General features: G+C 46.2%; 7 protein-coding genes across 11 annotated transcripts; 5 read left to right on the top strand and 2 right to left on the bottom strand.

Moving 5' to 3' along the window:
* Window positions 1-2,844: 2,844 nt before the first annotated feature.
* Window positions 2,845-3,749, top strand: LOC122614309 (PR domain zinc finger protein 4). The gene has a single exon (XM_043788863.1). The coding sequence runs from the start codon at window positions 2,948-2,950 to the stop codon at window positions 3,725-3,727; it is 780 nt and encodes a 259-aa protein (XP_043644798.1). The 5' UTR covers window positions 2,845-2,947; the 3' UTR covers window positions 3,728-3,749.
* A 226-nt stretch (window positions 3,750-3,975) lies between these two features.
* Window positions 3,976-5,631, top strand: LOC122613642 (U3 small nucleolar RNA-associated protein 18 homolog). The gene is made up of 2 exons (XM_043787926.1): window positions 3,976-3,994; window positions 4,056-5,631. The coding sequence occupies exon 2, from the start codon at window positions 4,064-4,066 to the stop codon at window positions 5,582-5,584; it is 1,521 nt and encodes a 506-aa protein (XP_043643861.1). The 5' UTR covers window positions 3,976-3,994; window positions 4,056-4,063; the 3' UTR covers window positions 5,585-5,631.
* Window positions 5,632-5,664: 33 nt separating this feature from the next.
* On the bottom strand, window positions 5,665-7,002 carry LOC122613639 (nuclear pore glycoprotein p62). Its single transcript, XM_043787923.1, has one exon. It carries the CDS (start codon window positions 6,897-6,899, stop codon window positions 5,718-5,720), a length of 1,182 nt encoding a protein of 393 aa, XP_043643858.1. The 5' UTR covers window positions 6,900-7,002; the 3' UTR covers window positions 5,665-5,717.
* A 372-nt stretch (window positions 7,003-7,374) lies between these two features.
* On the top strand, window positions 7,375-10,586 carry LOC122613638 (alpha-N-acetylgalactosaminidase). Of its 2 annotated transcripts, XM_043787922.1 has the most exons (8): window positions 7,375-7,520; window positions 8,523-8,752; window positions 8,812-8,841; window positions 9,071-9,118; window positions 9,185-9,362; window positions 9,424-9,995; window positions 10,053-10,354; window positions 10,414-10,586. In XM_043787922.1, the coding sequence occupies exons 2-8, from the start codon at window positions 8,661-8,663 to the stop codon at window positions 10,443-10,445; spliced, it is 1,254 nt and encodes a 417-aa protein (XP_043643857.1). In that variant the 5' UTR covers window positions 7,375-7,520; window positions 8,523-8,660; the 3' UTR covers window positions 10,446-10,586. The 2 variants fall into 2 exon arrangements, with proteins under 2 accessions (XP_043643857.1, XP_043643856.1); XM_043787921.1 differs by lacking the exon at window positions 7,375-7,520 and having other exon boundaries at window positions 8,289-8,752.
* A 3-nt stretch (window positions 10,587-10,589) lies between these two features.
* Window positions 10,590-15,142, bottom strand: LOC122613637 (hydroxymethylglutaryl-CoA synthase 1). 4 transcript variants are annotated; one of them, XM_043787916.1, is made up of 2 exons: window positions 14,996-15,142; window positions 10,590-12,386 (listed from the first exon to the last, which is right to left on the bottom strand). In XM_043787916.1, the coding sequence occupies exon 2, from the start codon at window positions 12,351-12,353 to the stop codon at window positions 10,956-10,958; it is 1,398 nt and encodes a 465-aa protein (XP_043643851.1). In that variant the 5' UTR covers window positions 12,354-12,386; window positions 14,996-15,142; the 3' UTR covers window positions 10,590-10,955. The 4 variants fall into 4 exon arrangements, with proteins under 4 accessions (XP_043643851.1, XP_043643855.1, XP_043643852.1 ...); XM_043787920.1 differs by lacking the exon at window positions 14,996-15,142 and adding an exon at window positions 14,589-14,609; XM_043787917.1 differs by lacking the exon at window positions 14,996-15,142 and adding an exon at window positions 13,368-13,521.
* A 79-nt stretch (window positions 15,143-15,221) lies between these two features.
* Window positions 15,222-26,203, top strand: LOC122613640 (V-type proton ATPase subunit C). The gene is made up of 9 exons (XM_043787924.1): window positions 15,222-15,375; window positions 18,525-18,667; window positions 18,740-18,893; window positions 24,869-25,055; window positions 25,120-25,218; window positions 25,281-25,536; window positions 25,599-25,696; window positions 25,758-25,896; window positions 25,964-26,203. The coding sequence occupies exons 2-9, from the start codon at window positions 18,533-18,535 to the stop codon at window positions 26,060-26,062; spliced, it is 1,167 nt and encodes a 388-aa protein (XP_043643859.1). The 5' UTR covers window positions 15,222-15,375; window positions 18,525-18,532; the 3' UTR covers window positions 26,063-26,203.
* LOC122613641 (V-type proton ATPase subunit C-like) lies at window positions 18,904-24,843 on the top strand. The gene is made up of 2 exons (XM_043787925.1): window positions 18,904-22,517; window positions 23,371-24,843. The coding sequence occupies exons 1-2, from the start codon at window positions 21,544-21,546 to the stop codon at window positions 23,471-23,473; spliced, it is 1,077 nt and encodes a 358-aa protein (XP_043643860.1). The 5' UTR covers window positions 18,904-21,543; the 3' UTR covers window positions 23,474-24,843.
* Window positions 26,204-26,739: the final 536 nt, after the last annotated feature.

The following is a 26,739-nucleotide window of genomic DNA, read 5'->3' as shown; positions in this document are numbered from 1 at the left end:
GGAAAACTGGGCGTGGAAATTGGGGGGCGGTCAAGTAAATAAGCGAGCATGAAAGCGAAGACGAAAACAAAATGGGGCAGAAAACAACAACGAATAGGGACAACAATGCTGCAGACACAAAACCGCTTCGAATCGCTTTGGGCGGCATTCAAATTGAATATTGAAAGCATCGAGCACAAAACTGCCAAACGCTTGAATTATGCATTAATGATGTCTGCCACAGTCGACAATAGTGGGGGTGCGGGGAAGGATTGAGGGGCGTTTGCAGGACACAAGGGTTTTCTTTTTATGCCACGGACAGGAACAACGGCAATGCGTCGTCCTCGTCCTCGTCGACTGACCACCGCTTATTAATTTTTTATGCGTCTGCTATTTTTATGGTCGACATGAAAGCGTTGGCCGCAAGCGTTTTATTTTCCCGGCCATTTTCAACTAGCTTTCGATAGTTTTTCACCGAAATTTCCATTTCATCCAGACACTGTCGTGTAACTAAAGTTTGCATTGAAAAAGTAACTAAAACTTATCTAAGATGTGAGGTTTTACACTACTTTTCAGAGTCAAGAATTAAACATAGAGTTACTACTTTAAATGACAATCAAATACATAAATGTATTCAAACTAATTTAAGCCTTTCGAAAGTATATACCGGTATGTCGTCTGCTGTCATTACAATGTCAATATCCATTGTTCGCTAATGTTTCGCCAACGCTTTCACCCTTTTTGTTGCCAGATTTTCCCTTTGGCTTAATTCTGTTTGTCGAACGTTTCGTTGTAAAGGATTTGGTCCTGCAAATAAAACGCGCCCTTGACAATGGCCGTCAATATCCCGATATCGGTGGACAGAAAGACGGTAATTACCAACATTACCGCGCGCCCAATTATCAACCGCACAAATCAGCGGTGATGTAGGTACAGGAAACCTGATGCACCGTGTGCGGGGCAATGGAAAACTCATTACATGCCACAGGAGCCATCATCCGGGATTCGGAAGATAGCAGATAGGAGCCAGGAGCAGAGAGGCGGGCGGCCAGGCGTCACGCCCACCAGGAGCGACCGCAACATGCTGTAATGCGTGGCTCCATCAGCATTTGCATGTGCAGCTGGAGCTATAGTTGAATGCGCTCGATACTTAAAGCCACCTAAAGGCCATATGTTAGCCTACACACCAAAGGACAAACTTAATGTCAACACGCTAATCTGTCAGTCGGCAGGAGTCGAGACGCGGGATGCGGGATTCGGGATGCGGGATTCGGGATGCAGGGCGCGGAATGCGGCAATCTGGCAGCCGGGAGTTGGGAGCTGGGAGTGCGACTGCAGAGGATCTGCCACAATGTCGGGCCACTTAAGGAGCGCTGAATTGCAGCGCCTCGCTGCACAAGAGCTCAAGGATATTGAAAGTGGGCGGATAGTGTGCGGGAAGCACTCCAAAAAAATGCTGCGAAGTTAGTGAATTTATCTGGGGGTTAGTTTATCTGCGGGTAAGTTTATCTGGAGCTTATTTTATTTGGGCGCTGGAATACTACTAAAAATAGCTTTAACCCAGAATTACAATCTTATAGGGTATAGTACATTCAAGAATAGTAATTCCCATTTTAAAATATTCTCCTAGCTTCAAGCTGTTTAAAATTTATGAAAATTTTGTTTAATATTTATAGAAAATTATTTGCTAGTGTATCGCCGTCTTGATGGCGCAACAATAATGCTGGACCCTTTGATATGACAAAAATTGGTTGCTCTCGTTGCGGCTTGACGCCTGACTTGGCAGGAGGCACTCGAGGGCACCACAAGTGCCAAGCCACCCAGGCACCCAACTAAACACCCCCAGCTCCACCCACCTCCCCACCCCCGCGAAGGACGCGCCTTATCAACTATGCAGGGCTTTGTCTCTAAGCGATTGCAGCCGCCCCCTTTTTTCGCCCAACCTGCCCGTTTTCCTCCGCCCAGCCAGCGTCTTTTGTTGCGCTTAATGAATTTTACGTACATTTTACGAGCGCTGATTTCTGGCAGCAGCACCACCCCAGCCATTAATCCACACTTTGGCGAGAGCACCACCCCCACTGGATGGGTAAATTAGTGGGTGGCTGGATTGCTGGGAGTCCGGGTGGTTAGTGGGTGGCGCTGATGACTGGTACTCCCCTGGTTGTGCGTGTGTAATGACAAGTTCAACAACAACTCAGCATTGTCGACTGGTGACGAGGACGACGTGCTCCGACATTTGTTTGCCCAAGTTATGCAAATATTTTTCCAGTCAAGAAGTTTTTGTTTAATTGCATATTTTGACTCGCATTACGCGTGTCATAAAGCAGGGATCCGGAGCTTACCACAATGGCAGAAGTTGGGCGGGGATTACGGGCACTCGAAAGACATGTTCCTGCATTTTAGAGTTCAAAGTTGACGAACCCGTCTCTAAACTAAACAATCAGTTTTATGGACATCAATCTATGTTCTTCAAGAAAGGATTTATATAGTACTAACCACTTTTAGAACTGAGTAAAAAGAAAATCATGGAAGAGCCTCGAATATTGTCCATAGAATCTTATGGTGAGTTCTTGCTACTAATAGAATGGATGGCATTTGCTCATTTTAGTCAGTAAAGTTTGGTTTTTACATAGGTGGTTAGAACTCCATAAACTCCATTACGGCAAAGGCATGTGAAGAGAAATTTTACAACTGCCAGCACTCGTGATCCATTTAAAACAACTACTTTCGGCGGCGAAAAGCGTTGGAATTCGAATTTCATTGCCTGGATAAATTCAAAAAGTTCACTTTTTTGAAGCATACTTTTCGCGTTGCAGCTTTCTTTTTTTGCCAGCCCTGACAGTTTCCGAGTATCGGGTATCGACTATTACTTTCCATCTTTCAATGACAATGACAGGCCACTTTCTCACTTTCTTTTTACCCTTCTTCCTGTCGAAACACAAGAACCCACCGGAACCCACAAAGCATCATGACAAGTGCTGGCGACTGGATTTCCGAGGACCTGGAACCAGCTACTCTGCTGTCGGTGCAGGAGGAAAATGGCGTTGTTACCAAGGTGTACGTGGCTCCCTGTTTGGAGCCGATAACAAAGGTTGAACCCCTGTTGGAGCGAAAGCCAGAACTTTTCCCGGAGGCCAACACGCTGCTCTTCCACTGTCCGTTTTGCTGTAATGGGATCCGCACGGGCGGGGCCTACAAGGTTCATCTGATGGCCTGCGAAAGACGCTTTGCATGGATGATGAAGGATGGCCCGGCCGTGCCCCAGTTGCAATGCAGCATTTGTAAGGAAACTTTCTCCTCGGTGGCAGCCCTGATCAGCCACAGGCTCCAGCACAGCAGTCCATCAATGAATCGCACCTGCGGATCGTGCCATGTAATGTTCGAGACGGAGCTGGAGTATCGCACCCATTTGGAGAGCCATCTGATACCACGAGAATCCAAGGATGAGTCCTACGAAGGGGCATACACCATCACCAAACTCTTCAATTGCCTCTTCTGTCGCAAGGAGTTCTTGGCCTGCTTTAGACCTGGCCAAGTGAGCCGTCGATATGCCTGCGACGAATGTGTCCAAAGGCTGAAGACCCAGGAGGCGGAGAAGAAGCCGAAGAAGAGAAAGGCCGATTTATGCTGTGATCGCTGTGGGAGAAAGTACAAGTATGAGGGTTTCCTTAACCGTCATTTGAAGACTTGCCAGGTACCGGAGAGATACAAAAGGAAGCGAGAGCTGGAAATTGACGAAGCTAGTTAACCAACAGACAAATTTTCCAGCAAATCTACAAATCCATTAACGTTAATTAAAAAAAAATATATATTTTTTACAAGAAAAAAAGTTAGTTTACAATCATTTATTATTAATTTATTTATTAAATTATTTTTCACAAATTCAAGTAATGGCGCCCTTTCTACCGATATTAGTTCATATCTGCTATCGCTGTGGTCACACTTATCGATAAGTCCTCCGTGTCGTGGTATTTTTATTTCAAAGCGTTAGTGGATTTCCCGCCCAGCTGCACGTGTAAATTTTTGTGCAGTCCACAGAAAAGATCGTAAATAAACGAGTTTTCGGGCATTTCCAGCGACCAAGATGAGTTCAGACGAGTCCAGCGATGGATTGGAGGAGTTGCGGAGCCTGAAGGCGCTATACGGCGAGCAGGAACAAGAAAAACCGGAAAAGATCAAAAGGGAACGCTTTATTCCAAAGGCCTCGCAGGCCAAGGATCTCAACTATGTGGAGGTGCCAATGGAAAAGGTGCTCTTTGGCGACCGACAGCGACTGCTTACTAATCTAGCCAAGTCCGTGGGTCTCAAGTTGCCGAACGACGACGAGGACGAGCAGGATAAAAATGCGGACCAGTCAAAGCCAGGAGACAAGCGGAAAGCCGCCTGGTCGGATTCCGATGACGAAGACCTGCAGGTGGGCGATGTCAAAAAGGCCACAAAGCACACGGGTCCACTGAACCACCTGCGCAAGGATAAATCGTACAAGGAGTACCTCACGGCGCGTTTCCAGCGCACGCTGAACCAACCCAAGTGGGCGGAGAAGAAGGTGAAAAACGAGGACGACGAGGACGCATCCTCCGACGAAGAACTGCTGCAGACTGTAGGCTTCATCGATCGCAAAGCCCGGAGCAGTAGTCTGCCCCAGAAGACTCTAAACTTCAAACGGGTCAAAGACCTGAACAGAGCCACATATGCCGAGGGTAATGCCACCAACGTTCAGTTTCATCCAACCAGTACTGCTGCTCTAGTGTCGGGCATGAACGGCATAGCCACCATCTACGCTGTGGACGGACAAAAGAACGAAAAATTGCACAATATGCGCTTCAAGAAGTTCCCGCTGGCCTGCACCCGTATTGCTCCCTGCGGCACAAGGGCGTACTTTGGTTCCGATAAATCATTCTACTACTCATACGACTTGCTGGAAGCCAAGGAATCCAGGCGGAAGCTGCCGGGCGACATCCCGTTCATGCACCGCTTTGAGCTTTCTCCATGTGGACAATTTATCGTCACTGCTGGCAGGTATGGTGCCATTCATTTGTTCACGGCCAAAACAAATGAGTTGCTGCACACCTTCAAGCAGGAGGGCAAGGTTAAGAGATTCGCTTGGTCTGCTGACTCCAAGCGGATCCTCGTCTGCGGTTCCACTTGCAATGTTACCGTGCTCAATCTGCGCCAGAACCTCGTCGAGCACATCTTTATGGACGACGGCTGTATATATGGAGAGTCAATTCAACTGTCTCCCAACCAACGCCTTCTGGCCACAGGCAGCCAAGAGGGCGTGGTCAACATCTACGACTACGAGAGCGTGTTCGCATCCAAGTCCCCACAACCCGAGAAGCGCTTCATGAACTTGCAGACTGCCATCACGGATCTGCAGTTTAATCACACTTCCGAGCTGCTAGCGATGTCCTCCAGTCAGGCACCGAATGCTGTTAAGCTGGCCCATTTCCCCAGCGCCACTGTGTACTCCAATTTCCCGGTACAGCACGAGAAAGTTGGCTCTGTGACCTCCATGGCCTTCTCGCCGCACAGCAGCTTCCTGGCCTTTACCACTAAGGGCAAAGAGGTGCCGCTCTTTAGGCTTAAGTACTTCAAGGGTTATTAATTGAAGGCGATATGATGTTTATAATAAATTCTTATATAAAAAACGAATTTCCTAACGATATGCTGTAAATCATTACTCGGTACTCTTTACAATGGAACCTTTATTTAAGTTAACAAGTTTAAGGGACTAATTTTTAGAAGGGAGCTCGGAAAATATCGCGTTTCTGCGAGTCTTGAATCTTGCCAATGTCGTCCAGCTTCTTGCAAATGTTCGTCGACTGCGATTCGATCCACTGCAACGAACTCATGTGGGCATTAAGGATTTTTCCGATCTGGATGATGGGATCAGTAGTGTCCTGGCCCTTGTTGGCCTCGTTCAAGTTGTCTATGATCTCCTTTAGGTCCTCGGACATCTGTTTCAGCTGCGTGTCCAGATTCTCCACCATCAGGTAGGTTTGGCTGCGTTCCATGTCCACCCTCGGGAGATTGACGAACTCCTTCTCAAGCGGCGCCAGGCTGTCCTCAAGCTCTTTTTGCTGGGTGGCTATAAACTCCAGCTCCTGGTCAAGCACTTGCTGATCGGTTTTCACCTTTTTCACGGCATCGTTGAGCTCCACGATCTTCTGGTTGTTGCTGATGAGCAGCTTGTCCCAGGCGTTGATCTGAGTGGCCTGTTCGGTAAATACCTTTTCCTGTTCCTCGAACTCCAGAGTCCACTTGTTGATATGCTCCTCCAGTTGGTGGTAGGACAACTGGGAGGCCGTGGAAATGGCTGATGAGTCTGTGGTCTTGGTTTCAGTAGTGAGATTGGCAAAAGCTCCGCCAGTGCTTAAGGTTGCGGCAGGTGCAGCTCCTAGAGTGGGAGCTATGGCCGTCGGAGCTGCTGTCAGAGTTGTGGGAGCAGCTGCAGTGCTCTTGGGAGCTCCCAATCCTGTCCCGCCCAGCAATCCAGTTGTGGTAGCAGCGGTGTTGGGTGTACTGGTAGCTAGGGTGGGCACCACTGATGCCGTAGGCTGAGCCATAAAGCCTCCGAAGGCGGGAGGAGCAGCAGAGGTTCCAATCGCTGTCGCAGAGGTGGTGGACACTGGATTTGCGGCCGGAGTGCCCAGCGTGAGGGGAGCTGAGGCAGTGGCGGATGCCAAGCAGAATCCAAAAGCCGGTGGAGCCTGCGTCTTGCTAGTGTCTGCATCGCCGCCACCGAGACCAGCAGAAGTTGCCGGTGGTCCGAACGAGAATGTGGGTTTTGTGGCGGGAACCGTGGTTGCTGCTCCTGGAGCTGCGGCTGCTGCTGGTGGTGTTCCTGTGCTGAGGCCGAAGGAGAACGATGAGGCGCCTCCGATCGGAGCGGCGGTTGTTGTGGGCAACTGGAATACCATGCTTAAAGTTTAGCCGAATCGAAGTGAATAATAAAAGTCTAATCAAACGAAAATAACACGCCAAAAGCCACCAGTGTGACCCTTCCTTGGAGTTTTGCGCTGCTGTCGGTGTTGGAAAGCGACTTATCTTGAGCGCAAGTAGCTATTTTCAAGCCAAAACCATCAGTAGCTTAATGAATTGGGCGGGTAAATTAAATTTGAAATATCTTTTAAATAAGAATATACATACAAGAATATATATGTTATTTCTTGACACAGAGACGATAAAGAAAATCATCTAAAAACAAAAATATAGAGATATTACTAACATTTTTAAGAAATCAACGTCATTCCATAATGGTTAGCTAAACCAAATCCCATTTACACTTTTACGATCATTTAAAACATGTGGTCACTATTTTTAAACCAGCGATCTGCTAACTTGCCAAATCGGCAAGCAACACTGGTTGTTGTGTCATGTTTTAGCTCCAATTTTAGTCGTACATTGCAATAATATACCGCGCAACTAAAATAAGACATCTAGTGAAACCAACTGCCAAAGAACGGTGCATATCGTACAAACAAATAGAGGACTAAATCAATAACAGAACACCGGCTTTAATTAGTCATCTTTCGCTATCTGTAAGTAGAAAGGCGATAAGGTAACATTTGGGTCAAAAGAATTCAATTACAAGTGCAGTGCAGCGATACTCAGTTCAGTAATTGCATTTTGCTAAATCAGCCAAACACATGTGCACTTCCTATCAGAAGGTACGTTCTACGTACCTGTGTAGGTTCTCTTCGGAGCTGCCAGCCACTAAATTGTAAAAAGTACCAAAGGTACAAACTACTTGTGGTACAAAATTTGAGCTCGACTGAAAGCTCAGTTTGTTTGGTTTCTAATGTGAACCTTTAAAAATAGAAACTATGTTTTGATCCATAAAAACTGCTTAACAAAACAAGTCAAAAGCTATGGCAAATACAATATATGTACATATAAAATGCAGTTTATGAATAAAAAGGATCAAAGTGATAAGTCGCAGTATAAGAAACAGATAAGAGCGAACAAATAAATACTTACAGTAATAAATTATAATTTGGAAAACTTGTAATTTCAGCTTAGTTGTTCATTAAATTTACTAAGCATGGGTAACCTGCTCTTCAAGAAAAATTAACTAGTAGTAAACATTATATATTCACTGGTATAATAAGTACTTAAAAATACGTCTTTTTTTCTTATATGTACATATATGTAGATTTACATGTTGAACCAAGACAAATAATTAAAATCATTTCACTGATCAGAATATAATAGCATGTGAATATAGTTCCCATCACTAGTCACATGATCCAGTCCTCTATGCTCCCACCTATTTCCCCAACTTTGTAGACCAGTTTAGCTGGCAAACAGCGCCAGAATTGAACAACAAAAGCATATCAGAATCAGAAGCCCCTGTTCTCGGTCTCTCCTCGACTTTCGCTGTTTGCTGTTTGCTCCCTGCGATCGCTGTGAACTTGGCGTGATAAGGGGCTCCGGCTCCTCCTGCAATCGAGAAAGCCCGCTGTTTGCGCCGCCCGGCGAACACCAATCAGTCGATGGGAGTGCTCCACAGCAATAGCAATTAGCCACTAACCTTCTGCCAGCTCTTCAGGTGCCATTCCCCTGCCTCCAACTCCTCAGGTGCCTTGGGCAAACGGAGTTATCTAGAGTGCCGCCCGCTGGAGAATATAAATTCGCTGGGTGCCCAAAGGCCAGGATTCAGTCGCTGCCAATAGCTCGCGATGTACGGAACATGGGGCGTCTTTCTGGGCGGGATCCTCCTGCTGCAGGTTCTGCAATTATCTATGGGCCTCGATAATGGCCTGGCACTCAAGTGAGTACAAGATTTTGATTGGATTCCATTCCAGCAAATTGAAATTCCTTCGATTTCAGGCCACCTATGGGCTGGATGTCCTGGGAGCGGTGAGTAATCTTTTACCAGTATCTCTCAAAAAGATTAGATCACTAAGAACTATCATTACGTCTTGCATTAAAATGTGAAAATTAATGCAGTGCACTGTAATATTTAGTACAAATTAGGACTTGGCATGAACTTTTTCACGTGCTTTGTAATAACTTTTATATAACACGTACTAATATAACTATAATATATATTTCTTGGTATTTCTTAATACATATGTTTTTCTTACAGTTTCCGCTGCATTACCGACTGTAAATTATATCCAGATGAGTGCATCAGGTATGTTGCCAAGCCCAACTCAGATCCTTTAGCGTTCCATTACTACCTGTTCATTTCGCCTTTCAGTGAAAAACTTTTCCAACGACATGCGGATCTCCTGGTTTCTGAAGGATATGCGGATGCTGGCTACGAGTACGTCATCATAGATGACTGCTGGCTGGAGAAGAACCGCGACAACGATACCCAGAAGCTGGTTCCAGACAGAAAACGCTTTCCCAACGGCCTAAATACCTTATCCGATCATGTAATTTATAAGATAAATCTCTTATCCTCCAGGCTGTCATACTAATAAGGATGGTTTTCAGATCCACAACCTGGGTCTGAAGTTTGGCTTGTACCAGGACTACGGCACCAACACCTGCGCTGGCTATCCCGGAGTGATCAAGCACATGAAGCTGGACGCGCAGACCTTTGCCGATTGGGATGTGGACTACGTGAAGCTGGACGGCTGCTATGCCAACATCAGCGACATGGCCACTGGTTATCCGGAGTTTGGACGCCTGCTGAACGAAACTGGTCGTCCGATGGTGTACTCCTGCAGTTGGCCCGCGTATCAGGAGGATGCTGGAGAAATGCCCGACTATGAGTCACTTAAGCAGCACTGCAATCTGTGGCGCAACTGGGACGATATCGACGACTCCCTCGAGTCCCTAATGCAGATCATGGACTACTTTGCCAAGAATCAGGACAGGATTCAGCCACATGGCGGACCAGGACACTGGAACGATCCCGATATGCTGCTGCTGGGAAACTACGGCTTGAGTTACGATCAAAGCAAGCTGCAGATGGCCATTTGGTCCATTATGGCGGCGCCTCTTATCATGTCCAATGATCTGGCTGCAGTGCGTCCGGAGATCAAGGATATACTGCAGAATCGGTTGGTTCTGCTTCAATATCACACTTAGACTTATTGGTAAACTATTGTTTCTTGCAGTGCGGTTATTGCTGTGAACCAGGATGAGCTGGGCATCCAGGGGCGTCGTGTTTTGTCCCGCAACCAAATCGAAGTCTGGAAACGTCCCATTACGCCAGTAACCAAGAGTGGACATCATTCCTATGCCGTCGCCTTCGTCAGTCGCCGAGATGATGGCGCTCCCTACAGGATTCCCTTCACGGTCAAGGAGCTCGGACTGACGAATCCCAAGGGCTATAATGTGCAGGATCTGTACGATGCCAGCAATAAGTTGGGCGTCTTCCAGTCGAACAGTCAGTTCATCACACGCGTCAATCCCAATGGTAAGTCTCAATCGATTGACTTAAACTAGCCCTGACTTACTTAATTTCCCCTCCCCCAGGCGTAACTTTCTACAAGTTTACAGCGTTGTAAGCCCAAGATATGCAAATCAGTCGCTGCCATCAAATCGAATATGCTCTTATACAGACACTATTTCCACATTGCTCATCGACGTTTTAACGATGACCTGTGTAATACGTTATTTCCGACAATAAATACCAGGTAATAAGCAAAGAGTTTGACTTTGTTGATTTTTATTGTTTGTTAAACAATTGATTGTGTGCCTTACACACAGGTATAAGTATTGTACAATTATAGGCATAAATTGCAGTACCGACGCTAGTTAAGACTTGTTCCATGGTATAAATAAGGTCTGACTGGATGAAAGAGTTAATTCGCAAGCTTGTATAAATAAGAAGTGTAGTACTATATACGCGACAAGGACCCGAATAAGAGCAAAAGGAAAGCGACCCCTGGGATCACACCAGTTATAATTAGATACCGTCTACAGCTACAGCTTACATGGGTTTGGTCGAGAGAATTAGAGTTATTGTCAAGTTGTAGGCGAAACCGAAACCAAACCGAAGGAACCATAGCCCGGGGTTAGTGCACCCCATTGCTGATGGTCGGCGTGCGCTCGTAGGTGCGTCGATGCAGCGCGTCCACATCCTTCAGGTAGTAGGTGCCGGGGAACAGGGCTGAGATGCTGCCCGTGGGCGTGTAGGGCGCCGCATGGTTGTTCTTCTCCCGCACCTCCATCAGCGCAGAAAACTGCTCGGGCGCAACCTTCTCGCGTGAATTCAGCAGCGGCTGCACGTAGTCCAGCTTCGAGACAAACTTTTCGAAGGCATCCGCATCTTGGGTGACGCTTATCGAGTACATAGAAGCAGCCAGTCCGGATCCGTACGAGAACAATCCAATGCGCTTTCCCACCAGCTCCTTGGCTGGTCCTCCAATCAACAGAGACACCAGGCCGGAATACACCGAGGGGGTGTACATATTGCCCACTTGGTTGGCCAGCAGCAGCGATTTCTTGGTCTTGCTGGCAAAGATGTCGGCGGACTGCGTCATGAAGGCCTTCTCGACATCGCGATCGAAGTAGGTGCTCTCCAGGGTGGCGGTATTGAAGCGTTCCAGTTCGGGAAACTGCTTCGTCCGCTCCGCCTCACTGCTCAGCAGGAAGTCGTTGAAGCTCAGGCGCCCCACAGATTTTTGCACCAGCTTGCAGAAGGGCGTGTGGAATAGGATAGCGTCGAAGGTGCTCAGGCTGGCCGGCTGCTTCGAACTGTCCTTCTGCTGCTGGTCGAACTTCTTGCGGTACAGCCTGTAGCAGGTGTCCAGAGCCGAAAGGTAACACTGAATAGAGAGCTTGCCATCTACCGTGGGGTATTCGGAGCTGAGGTCCGGCTTATAAAAGTCGTAGGCGTGCTCCATGTGCGTGGCGCGTAGTCCGCGATCGAGAACCAGAGGCGCATTTGGACCCACCAGCATGGCTACAGCACCCGCTCCACCAGTTGGGCGCGCTGCACCCTTGGCGTACACGGCGATATCAGCGCAAACGGCCAAAGCCAGGCGTCCGTCCCAGCTGGAAGATTCCACCCAGTTGACGGCGTTGAAGAGCGCCGCAGTGCCGCCGTAACAGGCGTTTGTGGTGTCGATGCCCTCAATGTCCGTGTTTCCGCTCTCGGCGAACAGCTGCATCAGCACGGACTTCACCGACTTGGACTTGTCCACAATGGTCTCGGTGCCCACCTCCAGTCTCCCGATCTCCGAGTGCTTCACATGGTGCCGCTCCAGCAGGCGACTCACAACCGTCAGGCAGAGCGAGTTGACATCCTCGCGGTCCGAGCAGAACCCCATCTTGGCCTGGCCCAGACCAATTGTGTACTTGCCCGCGGAGGCACCATCGAAGGTCTCCAGCTCCGTCTGGTCCACGTACTGGGAGGGGAAGAGAATCTCGATGGCGCGTATGCCAACGTTCTCGGGCCAGTGGGATGCCATGATTGTATCCGGTTATCTAGTTAATCCTGAGCTCTGCAAGAGACACAGTTGGGTTACTTTTAGTGGGAGGTTTGGCAAGAGATTAAATGTACATTCAATTCAATATTTTAGTCGTTAAAACTATAAAAATCACATTCGCGTTTCGAAATTGCGTCTTGAAGTTAAAGCTGTGGCCTCTGAATGTTTAGAGATTCCTTAAGTTTAATTTAAGCAGAGTTCTCGATGTGGCCCGAATTCCACTGCCAATTGGCATTGGGAAACTTTCTCCCCGCGCAATCACGGCGTATTTATAATGCTTACAAATTGGACGAGGGCAGAGACAACCTGTTGCACGCTCGAGCTGCGTTGGACGTGTGTAAGCCAGTGACTTTGGCTGCGGCTGAAGAAGTCATCAAAGTCTGCGAGGCAGAGGCTCCCCCCGTTTTGGGGGCCAACTGATTTCCCTGGCTGAGAAACTGAGCGCGAGAGAGAGCCGCCGGAGCGGAGAAAGTTTCCCCCGCTCAGACGAGCGCCACAAAAGAGAACACTAAGCCGCTGTGAAGTAAGCCAAAACACACGCATCGCAATAAATGTAAGCCAACAAGACAAGCCCAAAAGGCCAAAGGGACAGGGGCGTGGATGCTGCGGCTACACGCAGAGAATTTACGAGTGTTCTTGAAGAACAACATTAAACTACAAAGAGAACTGTCTACTCTGCTTGGGCGCTTCAAATAAACATCTTTAAAATGATTACTTTGGCACAATAACTCGTTTCTCAAAACAGCTTCCCTTGAAACTTCTGTACATTTTCAAACACTTTGATTTCAGGCAATGGATGTGAATTTGTGCATTTTGGAATCGAATAATATTGAATTTCGCTCGGTGGAGCATTGTGGGACAGACTGGGAGCGTCTTCGCCCATAAGTGGGTCATGCCCACCGAGGGAGAGTTCCCTCAATCACACGCGTCCATATTGTATAACCGATAAGAGGTGCGAGTGTGGCCCAAAACCCGAAAAGCGGTTGACATGTTTACCGTTACGTTTAGCACCTGCGACTACTGGCCTATTGACTATAGGTTTTCACTTTTCGTAGTGGAACGTGGGGCTGTGATGGAAGGCTGGGCAGCGCGAAGCTCACTCGATCGGATCTCTCCGCGAACTGACGGCACTCGAGGCACTGCACTGGCATATGAATATGACCATGACGGCGGTATTGGCAATGGAGAGACGACCACCTAGCCACCAAGCAACCATGCCACCAAGCCAACTAGCCACCAGAGCAAACAGAGGCGAGAACTTCAGGGGAATAGGCGCTGTAAGTCAATGCCAATTGCTGAAAGCGCTCGGCGAACAAATAGCGATCGTGCATAATTACGGGAAATATTTATCGCTCAGATACGGCCAGCGAGCACGGGCACGAACACAATAGTCGGGGGCTAAGAAGCCGCCGGAATATACGGAATATATAGATATGCACATGGATAGTCGTGGCTTTCGGCTTTCTGCGATGGGGTAAAGATCAAAGGCTGACCATCGCTGATAAGGCGGGAACAAAGCGGCTTCCTTAAAAATACTGCCGATTATATGGGACGCTTTTTCAACAGACGAGTTTTTTTCCATTTGTTACTTAAGACTTTACTTCAACTTAGAAACAAGATGAACGCGTGTTTAGGAATTAATAACACACAAATATTAATAAAATTAATACTTAGTTTACTGATATATTCAAAACTGATTAACAAAAGATTTATCATTTTCTCCGAACTCAATCTTCAACATGATTCCAAATTAACTAAACCTAAGTGGTAATTTGTAAAATAATGCCCAGAAATCTCTTAAAATGAATTGATAACACAACTACTTTAAGTTAATGTGATATAACTTGAGTGTTAGTTAATTAATAAAGTTAAGTGAAAGTCAGCGACATTATCAAAAAAGAGGAATATTTGGTCCCATTGTGCGAAGGCATGAATCATTATCTGATGTCGTGAAACTCTAATTTCAAGTAATTTCAGCGATTTAAGTCATTTAAGTTATTTTCCCGAGTGCCCGAGTGGAATAAGGCAGCCCGTGGCTTTAAGTATGGAAATGGATGCGCTGTTTATGCGGCAAAGGAGCAGTCGAAGGGAGGGGACGGGAAAGGAAAGGAAAGGAAGGGGAAAGGGGCTGTGTTGTGGCTTTTGTGCGCTTATTTTTAGCACTTCGGAATTGGAAAATATTTGAATAAACATTTCCTGGAACTGTTGCGCACTTGCCTAATTGTTAGCTCTTGAGTCATTTGCTTTCTTTCTTCGGCTGCAGAGGGCTGTGGAGTGGGGGAGGGGAAAGAGAGGTCAAAGGTCGGGGTGCTCCCGATGAAAATACACGTGTATTTGAGAGCCGGGCGATAAGCATAGCTTAGGGGTCAGGATTATGAAACTGGCCGACATCGATTCATATCACTAGAAATTCTCACTGGATCATTCTCAGATCTACACTATTACACACGGCAGGAAAAACGGTGGAAAACAGCTTTTCCCGATTTACAATGAGCAATCCTAGTAGCACACATATTATGTTCCTCTGACTTCTGGTTACATCAGCGTCCACACTGACCACCTGCCACGCCTACAGGCTGCCGCCAGCCCAGCACGAACAGTGGGCCCACTCGCTGTCAACTTACTTGCTAATATTAATGGTCCAGGGCGGGCGATATGTTTAAAACTAAACTAATCGTGAATAAAAATTAAGCAACGAAACTGCGGCACCTTAGCCGCAGGCAGTGTTGGAAAGCGCGCGGCGCTGCCACAGCACAGCTGTTCACCGCGTCAGCTGTTTGCCTCGCAAGCTGAGCAACACTGGCGCCATCACGTGAATCCCGTGGGCATTGTGAACTGTCACTTTTTTCGCCAGCGCTTTTCTCACCACACAATTTCGTTCGCATTTGTGGGTGGCGGCGGTCGATTTGCGCTGATTTTTTGGCAAAGAAAAACGCACTTGCTGTTTTAAGATAGCACATAAAGCACACCTGTTTCGTTTGCAATCAACCAGAGTCGCTGAAAAGTAAGTGCCAACCGTATGGAATAGTTAATTCGGCGGTATATCCACGTCGCCGTGAAAAGTGCTAAAGTTACCCCCCTCGACGAAAAAAGACCGATTACTACATCGCAGTAGGTCTGCTGACCAGAAAAAGTGCGCAAGTCTCATGTAGTTGACCGAAAATAGTGAGAAAATTAGTTTTTGCAATGTGACTATGGTTTTTTCTAAGCAGTGTGACCCTGAAAATAAGAGTTCGCAAGTTTGATGCGTTTCGTTTGACTGCAGATTGCCGCGAGGCCTGCGGATATATCTGGAAATATCCAGCTGATGATCGTGTGGGCTAGGGGGCGGGCAGTAGGGAAAATGTGTAAAAAGTGTTTTGGTTTCTGTGTTCAAATGAAAAACCCGTGAGCAGCGGAAAATTATCGATCGAAAAACTGTCATGTGACTGTCAACGAACAGCTGACATTGCGAGAGCAACTCACCACAGCGAGTGGTGAAAAGAGCGCAACCGTCACTTGAAAATTCAAAGAGAACCGAAAAGAATTCTCTTACTCTCTTTGGGTAAACAAAATAAGTTGGAAATTTTTTGTTTAAAAATTGAAACACTTTTCGGTTATTTTTCCACAAGGCACGTATTTCGCTGATTAATAGATCGTGTTGTGCGAAAACAAGCAAATACACTTTGATGCGCTGCACGAGGATTAATAAATAATGGTGTTGCGTGCACCAAGGACCTTGATGAAAACCAACCACATATATTTTAGATGATATATACGTATATTCTACGAACTGTAGGCAAAACTCAAACACGGCCAATAAGGCGGAAATTCAAATGGCCAAACAGCTGCTGGAATTCCAGCGCGTGCTTATCTGTATGTCTGTGTGCAAGGTCTCCCGAGCAGCCCACTTTCACCCACCCACCACCACTCACTACCACCCACTGCCACCCACATGCCACCCCCCGGCAAGCACATTATTATTAATTAATTTGGGCGCACACCCACTGCGGCGAGGATATCGTCAAAACTTTGTTTTCCTCCTTTGTTCCATTTTTTATTGTCTTTTGTTTTCGTCGCTGCAATTTCCTGTATTGGATTTGGACTACCCCAACTGGATGTGTATCTAGATTTGGATATGGGTACGGGTACGGATACGGGTATGGGCATGGGTATGGGCTTGGGACCGGTATATGGATGTGGATATGGATTAAGCTCAGGACCCCAGGCCCTCTCCATTAGCGCCAGCCGTTGGCCAGTCAGACTGTCTCCATTCGCCTGGCGACGCGTTGGCTGGAGCCCTCCGCTTACCGTCCCTCTGTCCTCGCTTTTCCCTTGGACTCGGGCCAATCCACGTCATCAGTTCAACATGAACATGGCAGCATAACAGTCGGTAACTCCTGCTCGTCGTCCTCCCTATCTGTCCATACAGCTATCTATATGTGCTTCCCCCTTTGGCCCGCAGCAACTTGACTTTCGCTGCTAAAAATAAACATACGTAGTGCTGCACTGGAAACAAAACGTGCGCACTTCCCTGTCTCTGTTATTTTGCCAGTCACCTTGTGGAGTATATCGAGCATATGTCGTAGCCTAAACATGAGTGCTTAATTATCATTGGCTACATTCTGCCATTAGATGAGCATTACAGCCATTAGTAAAATCGGAACTTGTATACCTATGTAGATAAATTAGGTAATGACGTTCACATATCAATTTCCTATCATTTTACCCGTCATGAATGGAGTTTCAGTCTGCAACTTGAAGGGTATTTGAAGCTTTGATCAAGCTGAAAAGGATACAGTACAGTCTAGTTAAGCTTGGCTTATATATGTACACAACTATTCAATAATTAGTATATTTCATTTTAAAAATGTAATCATGATTATCTCAAAGCTGAGTACATCGTATGTAAATATAATTTTAAAACATTTACCAAAATGATCTTGTAAAAATTAGCTTGGTTATGCCATTCTTAACCTTCATTTTGATGAAAAATTATATTTAATAGTCTCGAGTGATATTTTTCTTTGCGTGTTTCCGTATCCCGTTTACCACGCCCCCTGTCTGTTGCCAGGATTGTTGCTGTTGTCACTCCCACCGCCCTTCCTGTTATTGTCCTTGTTGCTACTTCTGACGCTTCCTGGGCGAGGACAATGCACTCCCTTGACTTTCGATGTGGCAGGAGGAGGAGACGGATCTGGAGCCGGAGACGAAGCCGAAGCCGGAGCTGGACTGTTGTCACTCCTTGGGCTCGTGTTTTGTTTTCGTGTCTCTTTGTGAAGGCCATCATGGTGGTTATGTAATAACAGTGCCGACCATAGGCCGAAATTGGGTAAAGTTAGATTTATATCTCGTGGCGTTTGCTATGTGATTACTCATACGCCCTGTGGCAGGAGCAAACAGAGGAGTAGCGGCGCTAGGAGTCAGCGACACTTGCCCAAATTGCTCACTCGTTTTCGTTTGAGCCATGGCGCCTTTTTCCTTTCCTGCCTTCCGTGCTTTCCACACTTTCCATGCTTTCCGTGCGGCTTCGTCATCAACCGGACGGATTCGTGTTCGGCTGACGAATCGGATCGCAGATACTTCGGCCGCTGGCTTTTTCGGCTTCCATGGCATCTGGTCGTTATGCCAGCCGTCATTCGGCAACGAACCCCCGACATAGAAGCACGTCAGCATGTGGCACAACCGCAGGAAGTAGGAAAAACAAACGGAGTAGAGAGTAGAGGAAAACCCCAGAAACGGCGGCCAGGGAAAAATGCCAAAAAACCTGGTGGAAAAGTTCCTAACCATTCTGTTGAGACGCAAGGAGTGCTAGGATCAAGTGTTTGTGTAAGCAACGAGGCCTGTACAGTGTACACATGCACATATATACCACCGAAACATAGACAAACTGGCGCTGGACTGTCTGGCGCCAGAGTTTGGGGTTGTGATGGTTCCATTCGGGGCTCCTTTGTCTGCGGAAAGTGCACTTTTCCGGGCTCGATCACAAATATGTACATACAATTCAGTTGCGCGATGGACAGTGTTAATTAAATTTTCATCAGCAGAAACTTTCGAGTCATTCAATCGATAGGAGGAGTTACATAAACTGGGAGGGGGTAATCGATTTAGCAAGGTCACAGACAAATTGACTCCGACTTTTACTCACTCCCGAACCTATTCACTCCCCAACAGCCATCAAGATGATGTCCGAATACTGGATTATCTCGGCCCCTGGCGACAAGACCTGCCAGCAGACGTACGACACGATGAACAACCTGACCAGCAAGCAACACAACCTGTGCAATAACTACAAGTTCCATATTCCAGATCTTAAGGTAAGTTCCCTCAAAAGTGATGTAACTGAAGTGTACTCATACCACCATCTAACCACTGATGTGTCATTAAAGGTGGGCACCCTCGACCAACTGGTGGGCCTCTCCGACGATCTGGGCAAACTGGACACCTACGTGGAGCAGATCACCCGCAAGGTGGCCAACTACCTGGGCGAGGTGCTCGAGGATCAGCGGGACAAGCTGCACGAGAACCTGATGGCCAACAACAGTAAGTCGTCTGCCTGCCACCACTTAAGTTGTATTAGCCTAGCTTAGTCTAGCTTAGCTTAGTTCCGTTTAGTTTAGTTTAGTTTAGTTTAGTTTTAGTTGACGTGGTTAGGTGATGCCTGTCCCGAGTCACGAATCTATATCGTTTTGGTTCTTTAGTTATTTCTAAGCAGTTCTTCTGACCGTAGACACTTTTGAATCGGAATGCTCAGATATAATCGTACCATGTGTATTGCCCACATCTATTGTTTACCCACAACTATTCTGTACTAACTAACAACCAGTGAGACTTTAATCGAAATCCTGTTTCCCAGCCGTCGAGGGGCTGTACGAACTCGGTCCCTATGGAATGTTTTGATCTATCTATGTCTCTATATGAGAAAAGCCCAACCTAACTAACACGAATACTGTCTATTTCAATCATGACTTTAATATACCTTCCCAGTAGTTCGAGATTATGCGAGAAACAGATTTAAAAACTAATCGATTTTCAGCCGAAACACTTCGGCCCTACATTTATTTGGTTCGAGTTTCTAGTTTCTAGGCCTTTTACTTTTTTCGTTACCTAACATTATTTTCCTTTACACTCCTGGGTTCCTTTTGATTTTGATTTGATCCGTTTCGTTTGGTTTTCGTTATCTTATGATTTCTATTGAACTCATGCGCACAATCATCACCACTGAAAAGAAGGATATTTCGTAGGCATCTAGCTCAAGTTGATCTGAAATAAAGATACAGTGCCATCAAACAACAATGGAATTAAACTTTGCGGCCAACAATAAACTACAAACTACAAAAGAGTTGAAACTGAAACGAAAGAAAAAAGAAATGTTGAAATTAGCCGAATGGGAATTTGCGTTGTTTATTTTGTGTTGCGTTTGTTGTACAATTTAATGCGCACCGACCTCACACACTATATAAATCTAAAACTATTCTATACTATGCCAGTTAAGACACACACAGATACACACACACACCAGCGTATTCTTGGCCCCAATCAAGGGCGCCCAAATCCCCGGTCAACTACTCCATTGCGTTGGTCGAAGGTCGCCCCTGAATATAAAATATATATATGTACATATATATATACACATAATAAATTCATGACAAACAATAGAAATACACTCACTCACACACGCTGAAGGGAGTACAGTGAACACTTTGTATATTTTACATGAATTGTTGTACGTTTCTTTTCGGTTTTCGATACGATTGAGTTGGACAAGTTATTTGTGGTTTTCCGTCATTTGAAAGCCCATTAGTTTTTAAATCATTCACCGCAAAAAATAGAACGAGAAAAAAGATACGCTGAAGACGAAGGAAATCTAATGTGTAAAGATATAGACCCATAAACTGCATATATAACAATCTAAATATATATATAAATACTTGACTATGAACTTTTGCGCGAGTATCGTTCCCTCATACATATTTCTTAATTTTTATTTCGAGTTTACATGTACTATGATTTGTATAAATAACTTTGTAAGTGCGAGCGTCTACCAGTTGCCCGACTTTTGTACTGTACATATATGTTTTAACTATATAGACTGTTGTAATTGTTGTCTGTGTGAGTGTGTGTGTTTGCGTGTGTGCCTAATTGCCGTGTGTGTGTGTGTGTGTGTATCTGTGTTGTCTCATTTCCTCACCTGCATCGATTCGCTTGGAAAACGCTTCTTTCTGTACCATTTTCCCCCGAAAAACCCACTCACACACACAGCCAAAGTGCAGAGATGCACCTCAAAGGACCTTTTATCCGCCGATAGAGTGTGTGTGTACGCGTGTGTGGGTGGGTAGGCGTCGGTGTGTCTGTGTGTGTACCTCTGCACCTGTTCATACGCCTTTCACATCCACCGCAATTCGCTAATTGGGAAAGATACTTGGGGAGATACTTGCAATTAGAGCTAATTGGTAAAGTGTGGAGCACACGAAAAAGTCAACAAAGCAACGCTTTTACACTGCAAACAAATTATTCGAGTACCAGAAAACGCCCAAAATGAAAGCACAAAATGAGACGCAAACATCTATCAGCCATGGGATCACTGAATTCCCCCGATTACATTTTTCTTCCACTGTTGTTCATGGGATGCCATTCACCTCCAAATCCTTTTCGCACACATATCTCCAAAAACCAAACCCAATACGCACACATGAGTTTCAAGTTATTTACATTTTTCTCATATGATTTTCCTTATTTATTTATATACGATATTTACAAAATGATAAGTATAATTTTGGTTTTGCTTTTCGTTGATGATCGTTTGGATGATGATTGTCCAGAGATCTTCGATTTAGAGTTATGAAAGCAGTTGATCTTGAGATTAGATAGGCAGAGCCTGAGGTTTAGCCCCTAAATGTATGCTACATAGTTTTACTTATAATTTATTTCGACCGTCCCGCCGGCAAACTGAGCCGAAGCAATCGGAAGGGAACCCCTAGCTAAGACTAAGTCTGCAACCGAATCTAAATGCCTTGTGTTGTATTGTCTGTATCGGTAATCGAATCGCCACCAAATCAAAAACGACACAAAACATCATCTCAAACCGAAACCCGATCGCCATCCGAATGAATCCTGAATCGCCCCGTATTCTGGCACGCGAATCCCGAACGAATCTTGCGCGGATGCAGGTCCTGGGCCACCCGACGACAGCATGCCGTGTCGCCACCACCAGCGCATCAAGCATCTCAGCCTGCGACACCAGCGAAAACACCAGCACACGCACCACCAAAACAAACCCCAACACTACCATCACCACCACCATCACCACCAGCTGCCGCAGGATCTCAAGGGTAAATCCGCAGCCACCTGTTCTCCCGCCACTCCTCCTGCGCCCGCGTCTGCACCACCCAATCTTCCGCCTGCCTGTGCCTGCGACGTCCTTGCGCCAGGATCCCTAACCGGCGGCAGCCTCACTAACCTGTCCACGGGTCACGACCCGGAGCCGGAGTTCGACGCCTGTCCGTGCGATGAGTGCTTCGCCTGTGCCCCGCCCAGCACAAGTGCCACGGCCAGCACGCTGCTGGCGGATGAGTGCTACTCCCAGACGGCCTCCTCCATGCTCAGTGCCACCCGGTGTGCACTGTCCACGGTGGCGGCGATAGCCACTGGCAGCGGTTTTGGCAGTGGACCGAGCACCAGTGCCGCGGCCGCTGCAGCTGCATCCAGCTCCTCTGGCGGCGGCAGTGGCGGTGGAGCGGGACCGGCCTCCTGCTCGACGCTCTGCTCCTCGGCATATTTCTCCACGTCGGCGCCCACGACCAGCAGCTCGGTGCACAGCAGCATGTCCCGCTCTAACAGCAAGCGGCTGAATAACAACACGTGCAGCATCAACAATAACAAGCTCAGCTTCCGCAGCGGCAGCCATGTGAGCCAGCTGCATTTGGCCACGCAGCATCCGCAGCAGCCGCCGCATCATCATTCGCATCCGCAATCGCAACCGCATTCCAATCCGCTGCAGTCGCCCGCACAAAAGTCCATGTCGGAGGACGAGGGCGATGCGTCAAATGCCCCCGAAGATGGGGAAACGGACGAGGACCCCAAGAGTCCGCACAGTGTGCAGTCCGATCTGTCGGACGCCTTCGACTGGTGGTTCAATAAGCCCAAGCGTAACTCTAAGAAGAGCAGGTATCTTATCATCGCATTACCTACTTTGTAGAACGTTGCCAAATCGCCAGCACCCCAGACAAAAAAATATAAACCAAACCAAAACCAGAAAATAAAATGCCAGTCAGTCACCCGCTGTCATCCCGCTAAAGCTTAGCCAAATGAACACCACCACCTCCACCACCACAACCACCAACACCACCCAACTTATACAAAAGCCTCACACCAAACACGCTGTAAAAACACAAGAAACAACACCACACACACTGAAAACAATGGCGCACCCGCTTTGCCTGCCCTCATCCGAAAACTAAAAACTATAAACCAAAACCAAACCAAAAACCATACCACACCAGCAATGTGAAACCCAGAAAATCCATATATGTTTGAGTTGATTAAGAACCAAGAACTGAGTCAAGTGCAATAATAATGTATTTCTTTTTTAAATCACTCCCCATCGCACATTCGCATTTGCCCACCCATGATCACCATCACCATTTCGCCACTTCGACACTCTGCCACTCGCAATCCACTTTGACAGTGCACAACAGCAACACGAGACAGCACAGCAGCAACACCAACACCAACAGCAACAGACGACACAGCAACATGCAACACCACTGACCCCACAGCAACACCCCAACCACAATCAAAACCAAAACCAATACCAACACCCGAACCACAATCAAAATCAATACCAATACCAAAACCAACACCTATCCAAAGCAATGACATTTTGGCATCAAGCATCGACCACACCGCGCTCTAGTTATCGCTCTTTCTTCAATTCTCTTGCCGATCAAATTTATAGCAAACGTTCTACACCGAGTCAATTAAATATAAACAATGGATTTAATTTAACACCAACACATAGATCGTCTCCAGTGAGTAGTTGTTGTGGCAGTAGTAGCCAGGGGCGATCCAGTCCGGACACGGATCCCGCCGAGCCGCCCGAGTTTCCGCTGAGTCCAGGTTAGCATGCCCGGGTTGGTGTTGGTCTGGTCCCCATTCGAACCGAACCGACCCAATCCCAATCAAATATCGACTATGCAGATCTCTTGATCTCAACGTTGACATATATCTACTATATGTGTACATGTTGATGTTGCCGTTGCTCTTCCGTTCCATTCCGTTTCGTTTCCTTTAGTTTATCCTTTTTTTTCTGATTCTAATTATTATTCAGATCTAATCTGAGTCTGATTCTAATTTCTCCTTATTGTTTCTTGAGCAACTTGATGTTTCCCGACACCACCACCTATCTGAACCACTCCACCTTCTTTGATCTTGATCGTCGTCCACTCACGGGAGTAAATGGCAAACGCAGACGAGTATTCGTTTTCGTTTCCGTTTCCGTTACTGTTCCTATCTTTTTGTTGAAGCAACTATTTCTCCCAGTGATCGTATCGAAGTTCTCCCTTCTTTCGCCACTTTTGATTTGCCTTTCTCCAATTTTTCTCTGTGGTATTTGCAAACGCCTTTTGTTTGCGCTTTCGTTTTGCTTTCCCGCGATTTGACTATTTGAATATTTCAGTATACATATATATGAATACACGGATCTGTTGATTATTTGTACCAGTGTAAAAGTGTAAAAGCGATTATGTTGTTCTTTCAGTGTACGCTCACCAAATCACCAAATGTTGTTCTGCGCTCCACATCATTACAGCCACGACTAACGCCGATTTCCATTAAGCTATATCCTCAGTCAGCTATGTCACCCCAATAAAATCACGATAATAATTTCTAAAACTGCAGCTTTGCCCAGCGCCAAATGTTCAATCAAAACAATGAGTTCTGAGTTCCTGTTCGCTTTGTTTTTGCATTATATTTTTTGTATCTTGAGTGTCTATACGTATCTATACTTATCACACAGCATTATGTTTTCAAAGTCCAGCTGACGTGTTGTGCCGTATGACACGAAAGGTATTTCCAATTGCGACTAATATGCGTAGTCCCGAATCCCCCGTAATCCCCGTAGCCTCTGTAACTGCATCCAAAAATTGCTCGTTTATCGGTGTATATATCCTTGTTAATATAATCCTAATATATCCTGTACGTGAGTGTGTGTGTGTCTGAGTAAATTAATGTAATCTATGTGTGTGTAATAACTAACTAATCAGCATTTTTCAGTTACCTTATTTACTTTACTTATATAACTCTAATTTAAAATAGCTTTCGAGCCTAGTTTCCTTCAAACTAATTCAATACGATTTTTAGATCAATTACTATTACTATGTATTTCTTTTCAATTTCGTTTTGTACTTAAACATTAATTGAACAACCCGTTTGTTCAGCTAGTCAACTAAGAAAATGATCGCGATTTGTGCCAATCAGATTTAACTAACACCGATTTTTCACGCATCCATCATCAATAGCCGAACTACCCCAGTACTTGACCCGCTTCCAATGGGACATGGCCAAGTACCCGATCAAGCAGTCGCTGCGCAACATCGCCGACATTATCTCCAAGCAGATCGGTCAGATCGATGGCGATTTGAAGACCAAGTCGCAGGCCTACAACAACCTCAAGGGCAATCTGCAGAACCTGGAAAAGAAGAAGACGTAAGTAGTCATAAATAAGTACTCCAACTTTATAAATACTCATATAATATTACGTGTTTTATAGTGGCAGTCTGCTGACCAGGAATCTGGCTGACTTGGTCAAGAAGGAGCACTTCATCCTGGACTCGGAGTATCTGACCACCCTGCTGGTCATTGTACCGAAGTGAGTCATGCACACCACTCCATTACAAACTAATCTAAACCTAATCGATCCTTCACGTACAGGGTCATGGCTAATGACTGGTTGACCAACTACGAGAAGATCACCGACATGATCGTGCCCCGCTCGTCGCAGCTCATCCAGGAGGACGCCGACTACTGCCTGTTCAACGTTACGCTCTTCAAGAAGGTGGCCGAGGAGTTCAAGCTGCACGCCCGCGAGCGCAAGTTCATTGTGCGCGACTTTGTGTACAACGAGGAGGAGCTGGCTGCCGGCAAGAACGAGATGACCAAGCTGATGACGGACAAGAAGAAGCAGTTTGTGCGTAGACCACTGAGAGTGTGTGTCCTGAAAGCTCTGTTCTAATCATGAATCCATTGCAGGGTCCTCTGGTTCGTTGGCTGAAGGTGAACTTCAGCGAGGCCTTCTGCGCCCTCATCCACGTCAAGGCGCTGCGCGTGTTTGTGGAGTCCGTGCTGAGGTAGACCGTCGAATTGTGACCACCATTGAATGTGTCTTATAAGTAATTTGTGCACCCACAGATACGGCCTGCCCGTTAACTTCCAGGCCATCTTGATCGAGCCCAACAAGAAGAGCGTGAAGCGTCTGCGCGATGTGCTCAACCAGCTGTATGGTCACTTGGATGGTGTCTCCGCCGGTGGTGCTGTCAGCAGTGCTGATGTGGGTTAAACTCGATAGCCGTTAATCTTTCCTAAACTGACAAGATTGTATTTAATTCATTCCACAGAACGTGGACATCCCCGGCCTGGGCTTTGGCCAGTCCGAATACTTCCCCTATGTGTTCTACAAGGTCAACATCGATATGGTGGAGCAGGCCAAGGTCTAAGATCGTCCGTCGCCCCCAACATTGCATACATCCAGCCACACAAAATACACTTTAATACAAAAACAACCAATTTAAAAATCAGCTGAACCATTCGCAGACATCTAATGAAAGAAAATTAATAGATTACTTTAAATAATTTTAGTCATTGTTATCTAATTATTGTTGTTATTTATGTTGCGCGTTGCCGATATCTGTTTGAAATCAACTTCCGGTTCGAGAAATCGAGGCGCGCCTAAATCAACCGAAATAAGTCCACAGAAAAAAAGAAGAAAACTTTTGCAATAATCCTAGATCTTGTGGAACCTTCCGATTGTTCTTTTGTCACCCCTTCAGTTTGCAAAGCAGTATTTTATGTTTTTCTTATGCCTTATATATGTTTATGATATGATGAAAACCCAGAGTGTTTAACCCGCAGCCAAATTTACATGCATGGTCGCCAGAGACGCGGCTGAAATTCTCTTTTTTGTTCGTTTTTTGGTAGCTATACAATAAACATTTGAGTTACATTTTGTTTTACAACATTTTCGTCTCGTTTCGTGCTTGTGCTCCACTTGGTATCTGTATCCGTGACTAACAGCCAACATACACACAACATGCCCAAAATAAATTTAAGCCCAAAAACGGTGTCGCAAATCGCAAACCGAACGTTCCCACGGAGCTAATTGTGCTAAATAATT

The sequence above is a fragment of the Drosophila teissieri genome, chromosome 2R (genome assembly GCF_016746235.2).
Source record: "Drosophila teissieri strain GT53w chromosome 2R, Prin_Dtei_1.1, whole genome shotgun sequence".
NCBI lineage: Eukaryota > Metazoa > Arthropoda > Insecta > Diptera > Drosophilidae > Drosophila > Drosophila teissieri.
The sequence above is the reverse complement of the archived record's forward strand: the minus strand, read 5'-3'. Positions and strand labels throughout refer to the sequence as shown.